The 10,510-nt window shown below is 42.5% G+C and overlaps 2 protein-coding genes across 5 annotated transcripts in view; both read left to right on the top strand.

Annotated features, from left to right (window-relative positions):
• The first annotated feature begins 902 nt into the window (after positions 1-902).
• Positions 903-10,510, top strand: part of LOC148899787 (uncharacterized) — a 17,705-nt gene continuing 8,097 nt past the window's right edge. The window contains 4 exon segments of the mRNA XM_088995257.1: positions 903-2,274; positions 5,120-5,191; positions 5,194-5,364; positions 5,489-6,578. Coding sequence (XP_088851383.1) covers positions 1,968-2,274; positions 5,120-5,191; positions 5,194-5,364; positions 5,489-6,504 — 1,566 coding nt within the window. The 5' untranslated portion in view covers positions 903-1,967 and the 3' untranslated portion in view covers positions 6,505-6,578.
• LOC148899786 (uncharacterized) overlaps positions 9,800-10,510 on the top strand; it is a 23,949-nt gene continuing 23,238 nt past the window's right edge. For 2 of the 4 annotated variants that reach the window (XR_016114798.1, XM_088995226.1), the window contains exon 1: positions 9,806-10,146. Coding sequence is in view for 3 of the 4 variants with exons in the window: in XM_088995226.1 (XP_088851352.1) it covers positions 9,969-10,146 (178 nt within the window). In the remaining variant the exon portion in view is untranslated. Of the gene's footprint in view, positions 10,147-10,510 lie in introns of all 4 variants that reach the window. The other 2 variants (XM_088995227.1, XM_088995228.1) reach the window with 2 other exon arrangements.

The raw sequence follows: 10,510 nt of genomic DNA, 5'->3' as shown, positions 1-10,510 counted from the left end.
CCCGATCTGCGTACTTCCACCTCCGCCATATCAATGGTCTTGGCCCGTCTCTCACTCCTCACACCACTGCTATCCTCGTTCATAGTCTTGTCACCGCCCGGTTTGACTATTTCAATTCACGTCTCTTTGGTGTCCCTAAGAAACTTCTCCACAAACTTCAACTGGTCCAGAATTCTTCAGCCCGGATCATCAGCAGAACCTCATCCTTTCACCACATCACCCCCATCCTCCAAGAGCTCTACTGGCTCCCGCTCAAATATAGAATCAACTTTAAAGGACAACCGACGTCTCCGGACAAGTTGTGTCCATAATTTGTAAAATGGCTTCATATGACTTCTACTGAGCGTATTTGACAAAGATTCCACCGCATAAAGCTATATTTTACGTTTTAAGACTCGCGCTGAATATTCAGGAAGTCTTGTTTTTGAGTTGGTGACGAGTCCGTCCGTACGTGACGTCACTAAAGGACCGTAAAAAAGACGCATTCTAGCGGTCCTTCCATCACGTCAATGTATTTTGCTGTACTTGTGTTGTCTGGGGACCTCGTGTTGCACCCAAAAGCCACCAGAAGGCCAGAAGAGGGCGTCCAAGCGTCATATAAGGAATTTATCAGCATGTGGAAAAAGAGGTGGCCACAGGAGGTCGCCATTTTGTGCCTCTTTTTTTGGGGTGAGAGAAATTCCCCCAATGTTGCCTCAAAACGGCACAAATAAATTCTTTAATTGATTCCAAACATGTATGCTTTCCTCTTCAGAACTATTTGAATCATATTCATAACTGGATGTGTAACAAGAAAGCATATTCTCAGAATCTGAAGCCATTGTTTTGATTCACAAGCAATGCAATACGTCTTGGCGTGACGTCACGAACTGGGGGCTGGACTTTCTGAAAATGCCCAAGTCGCAGCTCAATTTTGTGCAGATTTTGGACACTTTAAGTCATTTTTATTGGTGTTTTGCATTTGACTAAAACATATACTGCATGTTTTGCGTATTTTAGATGCTATAAAACGTTTTTCTGGTGTCAGTTAAAAACAAAAGTGACGTCGGATGTCCTTTAAAATTCTTTATACATTTAAACCTATCCATAACCTCGCCCCCCCCCCCCATACCTATCTGACCTTCAAATTTCTATTCCCTCTCGTTCCCTCAGATCCTCTACCTCCTTGTTATTTATCAACTGCGTCTCAAATATCAAAGATTTTTTTCCATGAAATTATGTATATATAAAAATAATGTGAATGCAAATGCCTAATCAATGGAATTGGATACAATTGGTTTGACAGATCAGTGTCAGATGACCCTGGAAGTCCACCAGGTGTCAGTATTCAGCATCACTGACTGTGTCGAAACGATACAGGATGCCTCATCTACCCAGCACTCGTGCTTAGAAATGAAATGTATTATTATTATTAGATACATTGTCAAAATAAAGGCCTGGGAAAATAAATGATCCAAAAAAGATTGATTGATCAACCTGGCAGGGACAATAATAATGCATATCATTTATAAGCGCCTTTCAAAACTCTCAACTTCACTTTACAGTCACAGGAAATGTACTTTTCTGCGGGTGAGCAGCGGCAGCCACAAGCGCCAGCATTCACTCAACCTGGAAGTAACTCAAATAGATAGAAAGCTAGCGAGCCAATAGTTCGCCATTAGATAGCTAATGCGAGTGGGTATGGTGGTCCCTCAACTGGAGTGTCTAATTGTTATTTCTTTTGTAATAAAAAAAACTAGTGGAATTTCAGAAGTGATCTCGTCAGTGTCAGAGCTTGCAAATACGTGCATGCCTGGTGGGAAAATAGTCAACGTGGAGAGGAGCAAAGCAGTTCCAAACATCATTTGGTTAATTTTTTTCATGTATTATATTTTTAACATAAAATACGTCACTGCCTGAATTCTTCTGTTCATTCTGTTTCCTGGTGCATCCATTGTACTTCCAATATATATCGCGGCACACGCAATATGGCGGAAGCTCACACGTATTATCCCAAGTGTGAGGCGGCTCAAAGCGATGTCAACTATACTTGGCCAAAGTTCGGCGAGCAGACGTCGCTTCCGGCCCAAAAGCAGAAAGAACCTCGAGTCGTCGACATGTTGAAAGAGTTGGTGAGGGAAAGGCTGCTTGCGGCCGCCGACGAAATCTTCGGACTGTTCCAAGCGACCGTGGCTTCGTACGAGGAGCAACTTTGTCGATCGAGGGAGGAGAGCGAGCGACACCAACGGCAACTGGAGGCTGTTTGCAAGTCCCGAATTGTGATACGAGTCGAAGGTTTGTCCGCCATATTTGGATTCGGCATTCGCGGCGCTCGATTCGGCGGGAAAGTCGTTAAAGACGACACCAACGCTCCATTTTGTTGAAACGGAAGCCCACGGTATTCTGGTTATATTTTGGCTTCAGTGTTCTGGTTGTATTGGGCCTATCCGCGCACATTACCGGGTCGCACGAGACGTCGAACGCCTGAAATTGAATCGAAAGACGTGATTCGCCCGCTTTCAATTGAACGGACAAGCTCGTAAGTAGTGTCGTTCGCCAACGAGCCGGATCTCTGAAATGAACGAAGAGAGCCGGCTCCTCGTAAGGAGCCGGAAACGGGAGCTGACTTTTTTGTCCTCTATTCCCCGCCCCCAGTCTTCGGTTAAAGCAGCACGTGATTGGTCAAGATTCGTTGTAGAGGAGGGAGGGGAGAAGAAACACGTAGCAGTGAGGAGAGAGCGGGGTAGGTTAGACAGGTGGACAAATTACATTATGCTGTTATTATTGAATTACATTTTTTTACTAGTTGGTATGATAGTATTGTTAATATGAAAAGCAAATTAGTGACAGCTGATCATCAGACCAGAGTAACCACAGGGAAAATCAAAGTTAACGTCCACTAACTCTTTGCACATAGAAATAAAGTAAAAAAAAAATTGATATGTTGTGTTTTTTACATGAGTAATTCGTTTTTCACATAATTTTACATGATTTTAGGTAGTTTATTAATTTAAGCAACAAACAAACTGAGGAGCCATTTGGGAGCCAAAAGATCTTTTTAGTGAGCCGAGTCAAAAGAACCGACTCTCTGAAAGGGGCCAGAATTCCCATCGCTACTGCAAGACCGTTGGACGGCCGCCATCTTAAATTTAACTTTCATCCAATTGGAACGCCGCTTTTGCGTCACGTGTCAGTGACGTTCGCCGTACCTGACTACGCTCACCTGCGATTGTTGAGGTCTTTGTTATGAACATGTCGGCGATTTGTACATTTTTGCCGTACAAAGTATGTTTGCATTTTAAGACGTGTACGACGTACAAGAAAATCTGGAGAGGGGAGCCGCTGCGTGATCACGTGCCGCCATCTTGGGGGAAAAAAAATAACAAAAATAACAAATAATATGACGACACAGAGAGTCATTCATTCTTCAGGACTTGCTGTACCCTCTTTGTGATGACATGAAGCATTTCTCGATGAAAGAGGAGAGGATCAAAGCATCCATTTCAGCAGTGGATCAGGGACGTCATGGTGGAATTTACACATCTACTACAAGCTAAATGTTGAAAGCAAACGCAAAGCAGTACCATCCATTGATGAAAAGAGATTGTGTCACATCTCCTGTCCCACATAAATCCGCTTCAATTCCAAGCCGCGACAGTTCTACATACGCATCGGCGCTCTGCGTTGACGCTCCTTTCTTCTTATTGCGGGTTCCTCAAGCCATGCATCCATCCAACCGCAAACTGTCCAACAGCACTGACCTTTCCGCTGAACAAAGCGGGGCTGTGAAGATGCTGCCCATTGCAGGCGCAAAAAAAGCACAATGGCCCCAGAGCTGCCAAGCGATGACAGTCAAATGGCACCGACATTCCTCCCATTCAAAAACAGTACTTGCATATTCATGCTGCCGAAAGGCGCAACCGCTCAGCACAGTCTCCTCCTTGATGAATGTCATGGCCGAAAATGCTGAAAAACAATCCGTGTCCGTTCCACATGACGCACAACAACACAGTGACAAAATAAAACACAATAACAAGACAAAAACCAAAAAAAAGCAAGGCTCATGAGAGCACTTGCTGACGGCTGCCTCCCCAGGCGCCATATTGGATAAAAAAATAAAATAAAATAAGCCTTAAAACTACAAAAAATATACCTTATTCTATGTAAAATAAATGTGCTATTGTATTGTAATGAAAGAACTACCCTGCACTGTATAATAAAGTTGTTTTATTTACCTTTGTGATGGTCGTTGATGGCTTGATGGAATTGGGGTTCAGACTTCTCTTCCTGTGTCATGAAAGTCCGGTTAGGCATCCTTTTCCAAAAAAGGCCGGTCTCATCTGCATTAAATACTTGCTGAGGTACGTAGCCTTCTTCTTTCACCATTTCGAGGAATGATCCCTTGTAGGCTTCGGCAGCTTTACTGTCAGAACTGGCTGTCTCACCATGACGAGTAATGATCCGTCGCTCGCTTTAAAATCATCACTAAATGGCGAACTTCCAGGTTGCCGCATGACGATATCAGAGTGAATTTGCCGTGCAACACACACACCTTTAATAGCTTCTATGTTGCTGTAGCAAAGGTGGACTTAGCGTACTGGGACGCTAAATCAGACAAACGCACACCTCGTTCGTGTTTCTCAATGATCTCCTTCTTCTCCTCGACTGTAATTTTGTTTTGTGTCTTTTTCGGCTGAACACGAGTCTGTGGTGGGGTCTTTTTCGGTCCCATAACAGCTAACGTACTGTTGAAGATTGACGTGTGCACTCATAGAAAAGCGGAGTGGAAAGATAGGCCGACTGGGGCGCTGTTCGGTCGTGTGCTTTGGTGTTCTTCCGCCAAAGATTACTCCGCCAGCCGTGGTGTGTATCCCGAAAAGTAGTGCTTAATCCAAGGTTTAATTTTCATAAAATTAACGTTCGTAAACTGAAAATTTCGTAAGGCAAGGTGTTCGTAAACTGAGGCCCCACGAAACACATGTTAAACTACATAAATAAATACGTTTGAAAAAAAAAATGGTGTACGATTATTTTGTATTTTGTAAAGGAAAATACGACAGTTTGTAAAGGCATGGAGCCGTGGAAGTTGACAGACAGGTATGTAAATGTGTCGATTACTTCCTACTTTTGTCCCTCGCAGATGTGAATCAGCTGATCGGTCGTCAGGAAGAAGTTTCTGACGAGAAATTGGGAAGCTCCGCTTTGGAGTATAAGTACAAGGCCCCCACGTTAAAAAGGAAGAGGAGGAGGCCGATGTCAGCAGTTTGCCGCAAGATGGCTTCTTCGAGGAAAGTGTCGACGACCGACTTCCACCACTCGAGTGGTCAAAGCTTCATCCCGGCGGTCCGAGCGAAGAAGATTTGGGGAGCGCCGCCGATTGTGAAGGTAACGACACATCCTCAAAAAATGGCGGCTGTGACGTCGCAGGCGCAAAAAAAATAATATTTCCAGCAGCTCAATTCTTGGCACATTTTAGGATCGAGATTTTGATGTGTATTCAAATCTTTAGAGAAGGGGAAAAAGGCTGATGTGAGCGCGTTGGTCCTGACCGGCGGCCGCCCGAAAAACAAAGCGGGTGACAACGAAGCGCCCGATTGGTCGCCGCCAGACGACCGCCTGGCGCCAATGTCGGACGACAACAACACCGACAGGCAAGGCGAGGACGAAACGCGGCCGGGCTCTCCGAAAAATGTCCCCGGCGTAAAAAGGTCCCGCAAACGCCAGAAGTGTCCCGCCCCCAAGAAGCGTTTCTGCTGCTCCTTTTGCGATAAAAAGTTTACTTACAATTGCGACTTTATAAGACACGTGAAAACCCACATGGGAGTAAAACCCTTTTGCTGCTCTGTTTGCGGCAAGGCCTTTTCTCTGAAGCACCACCTGGAGCTCCACACCGGGGAAAAACCCTTTGGCTGCTCCGTGTGCGGTAAAAAGTTCGCTTGCAAGGGCTACTTGATGAGACACGGGAAAACCCACACGGGAGAGAAACCCTTTTGCTGCTCTGTTTGCGGCAAGGCCTTTTCTCTGAAGCACCACCTGGAGCTCCACACGAGGACGCACACCGGGGAAAAACCCTTTGGCTGCTCCGTGTGCGGTAAAAAGTTCGCTTGCAAGGGCTACTTGATGAGACACGGGAAAACCCAAACGGGAGAGAAACCCTTTTGCTGCTCGGTTTGCGGAAAGGCGTTTTCTCAGAAGGTACACATGGAGGTCCACGCGAGGTATCACACGGGTGAAAACCCCTTCAGATGTTCCTTTTGCAGCTCCACCTTTTATCAAAAGGAAAGCCTGGACAAGCACATGCAGGTGCACGCTGCGAAAAAAAATTTTAGCTGCTCGTTTTGCGGCAAGGCGTTTTCTCGGAAAGGACACGTGGAGCTCCATATGAGGACGCACACCGGAGAAAAACCCTTCGGATGCTCCACTTGCGGCGGGACATTCGCCCGAAAGGGAACGCTGCTCAAGCACATGCGAAGGCACACGAGAGAAGAGCTCTACGCTTCTAAAAACACCTTAAGACATAAATGAATGCATCCAAAAAAATAGTTTGCCAAATGAAAAGCAAAGTCATGTCGTTTATTCGATACGTTGTCAAAATAAAGGTTGCAATCGCGCACTACTTGCACATTACTCAGCGCACATGAACATTTATGCTGCGCACAGTTTGTAATGTACACAGTTCATGTACACTACGCAGCCAATCGAAGCAGAACGGCGCAAATGCGCCCTGCCCATACGCGTGAAACTGGTGTGTGGCCAAAGCGTACACATTGGGGTGATGGGAATTCCGGCTCTTTTCAGAGGACCCGGTTCTTTTGGCTCGGCTCAATAAAAAGATCCGTCTCTTTTGGCTCCCAAGTGGCTCCTCAGTTTTTTTGTTGCTTAAATTATGTTTAGAAAATCGCTTCAGTCAGCCCGAGGCACTCGTGATGGGAATTCCAACTCTTTTCAGAGACCCGGTTCATTTGGCTCGGCTCAATAAAAAGATCTGACTCCTTGGGCTCCAAAATGGCTCCTTAGTTTTTTTTTTGTTGTTGCTTAAATTAAGTCCCAAAAATCATGTAAAATTTTTCTCAGAAAATCTCTCCAGTAAGCCCAAGGCACTAGTGACGGGAATTCCCACCCTTTTCAAAGATTCTTTTGGCTCGGCTCAATAAAAAGATGTGGCTATTTTGGCTCCCAAATGGCTCCTCAGTTTGTTTGTGTGTTGTTTTTTTTTTGCTTAAATTAATTGCCAAAAATCATGTAAAATGACATGAAAAACAAATTACTCATGTAAAAAAATACTCCATATCAAATATTTCTATTTTGATGGCTTGATTTATATGTGCACAGAGTTAGCATATGCTAACTTTGACTTTCCCTGTGCTTACTCTGGTCTGATGATCAGCTGTCACTAATTTGCTTTTCATATTAATAATGCTATCATACCAACTAGTAAAAAATATAATACTTGAATAATAATAATAACAACATAATGTGATAACATTTGTCCACCTGTCTACCCTTACCCCCTGCCCCTCACTGCTGCATGTGTTATTCTCCCCTCCCTCCTCTACCATGGACATCGACCAATCACGTGCGGCTTTAACCGAAGACTGGGGGCGGGGAATAGAGGACAAAAAAAGTCTGCTCCCATTTTAGGAATCGTCTCTCTTTGTTCACTTCAGAGATCCGGCTTTAAGAACCGGCTCGTTTGCGAACGACACAGAGCAGTTCTGTCCTGGGCTGTTGGCTGGACTCTCTGGGCAACAGACGGACACTTGCTAAACTAAAAGCTATGATGGACAGCCCATCCCACCGACCCTGACAGCACTGGGCAGCTCCTTTAGCCAGAGACTGTTCCACCCGCGCTGCAAGAAGGTGAGGTACCGCCGCTCGTTCCTACCGACTGCTGTCAGGCTTCTCAATTCTCAATAATCACATGTGAGAAAAAAAACTGGACATTCGTACTGCAAATATGGGTTGATGCAATGCAGCTACATATATCGAAATAATAATAATTTTAATATTTTTTTAAATTTTAATTCAAAAATGTAAAAAAAAAAAATATTTTAAATGTAAAAATTTTAATTTTTACATTTTATTTTAAAATTTTTAATTTTTAAATTTTACTTTAAAACTTCAAAAAATTTAATTTTTAAATTTTAATTTAAAAATTAAAGATTTTAATTTTAAAATTAAAAATTTTAAATTATTTATTTTATTTTATTTTTTTATTTACAGTTTTAAATCAGAATTTTAAATTTAAATTATTAAATTTTAAAATTTTAAGTTTTTAAATTTACATTTTTAAAATTCATATTTTTAAATTAAACATTTTAAATTACAATTTTAAAATTAAAATTTTCATCAAAATGTTGAAATTTAAAATTTAAATTTTAAAATTAAAAATGAATTACAATTATAAATACAATTACCAATATAATTACAAATACAAATAAGTTTAATTTCTAAGTGCCTTTCAAAACTCAAGGACACTTTACAGTAACTGGATTTTTTTGTGTGCGGGTAAGCAGCGGCAGCCATTCGCGCCAGCGTTCACTCTCGGTTGATGAAGAAACAGACAGAACCACTTTTTGAAATACTTTTTTTTAAATCCAATATTTTTACAAGTTATTTTTACGTAATTTACAATTTAATTGTCATGTTATTAGTCGCTTTGATTCTCTCCTCTTTCATCTAGAACTGCTTCATGTAACAAAGAGGGTACAGAAAGTGCTTAAGAATGAATGTCTTTCTGTGTCTTTGTGCTGTCATGTTATTTGTTATTTCGTTTTTTTTTTGTTGTTGTTCTTTTGACTTCAAGACGGCGCCGCGAGAGTGGCTGCCTTTCCAGCAGCTCCTGTATTTTGTTTTCCTACTTTCATTCCTTTCATCACTTTGCTGCTGTGAAATGTAAATTTCTCCACTGCGAGACTAATAAAGGCATATCCAATCCAATCTAATTTTCCTGCATATTTTTTAGGACATTTTCATGAAAAAATGCACACTCATTTTGAAATAAATGACATTACTAAATTGTACACAATTTGATTTCAAACCACTTTTTGAAAGACTTTTTTCAATATACCTTACTTGATATTTGCACTATGTACAATTTTTTATGAAACGGTTTTGCACATTTACAGTATATGTACATCTCAATCTGCTGACATTTTTATTTTACTATGCTTTTGTCATTAAAAAACGGGTAGAATTTCAGAAGTAATCTCATCAAAATATCCATTTGCTATCTAGCTAGCTAACTAGCTACCTATCCATTTGCTATCTATTAGCTAGCTACCTAGCTTGGAAACTATTTGCTATTGTTAGGTTGTAAATAATTTCACTTTTTTCCTTCACTATCCATTTGCTATCTATTAGCTATCTGGCTAGCTGTCTATGTATTAGCTATATGGCTATCTAGCTAGTTAGCTAACGGTCTAGCTGGCTATCTATTAGCTATCTTACTTTATGTGACTTCCAGGTTGAGTGAACGCTGGCGTGTGGGACTGCCGCTGCTCACCCGCAGAAAAAAAATATCCTGTGACTGTAAAGTGTCCTTGAGAGTTTTGAAAGGAGCTTATAAATGAAATGTATTATTCTGATTAAAGTCGGAGCTTGCAAATACGTGCATGCCTGGTGGGAAAAAATAAACATGGAGAGGAGCAAAGCAATTCCAAACATCATTTGGTTTATTTAATTTTTTTACATTCGTTATATTTTTAACATAAAAATACGTCTGAATACGTGCCTGAATCTTATGTTCATTGAATTCTTCGGTTTATTCTGTTCCCTTGTGCATCCATTGTCAGAGATATGTGCACTATATATTTCACGGCACACGCAGTATGGCGGACCCTCACACGTGTTACTCCAACTGAAAGGAGGCTCAAGGCGCTCTCGGGGATTCTCGCGCGTTTCACTGTGACGTCAACAATACGAGACCAGATTTAGGCGAGCAGACGCCGCTTCCATCCCAGAACCAGAAACAACTTCGAGTCTTCGACATGTTCAAAGAGTTGGTGAGGGAAAGGCTGCTTGCCGCCGCCGACGAAATCTTCGGACTGTTCCAAGCGACCGTGGCTTCGTACGAGGAGCAACTTTGTCGAGCGAGGGAAGAGAGCGAGCGACACCGACGACAACTGGAGGCGTTTTGCAAGTCCCGGATTATGATACCAGTCGAAGGTTTGTCCGCCATATTTGGATTCGGCATTCGCGGCGCTCGATTCGGCGGGAAGGGTGTTAAAAACGACACCAACGCTCTATTTTGTTGAAACGAAAGCCTACAGGCTTCTGGTTATATTTTGGTCTATCCGCGCACATCCCCAAGACGCCGAACGCCTGAATTTCAATCGGAAGACGCCGATTCGACGCACTTTCATTTGAACGGGCATGTCTGTGGACGCTCTCAGTCGTACAGGTGGATGGAGTGGTCCATCGATGAAAAGGTTTCTTCAGCCGTCATGTGTACTTTTTTGACGGTGTCGGGCGTTTCGCTTCTTATCCAAGATGCTTGTTCAGCGAACTAAAGGGAGAGCAGAAGAGCACC

Source organism: Hippocampus bargibanti, linkage group LG04 (genome assembly GCF_051943395.1).
Source record: "Hippocampus bargibanti isolate YZ-2025 linkage group LG04, ASM5194339v1, whole genome shotgun sequence".
Classification (NCBI taxonomy): Eukaryota; Metazoa; Chordata; class Actinopteri; order Syngnathiformes; family Syngnathidae; genus Hippocampus; species Hippocampus bargibanti.
Note: the sequence above shows the minus strand (reverse complement) of the source record. Positions and strands in the feature narration are given on the sequence as shown.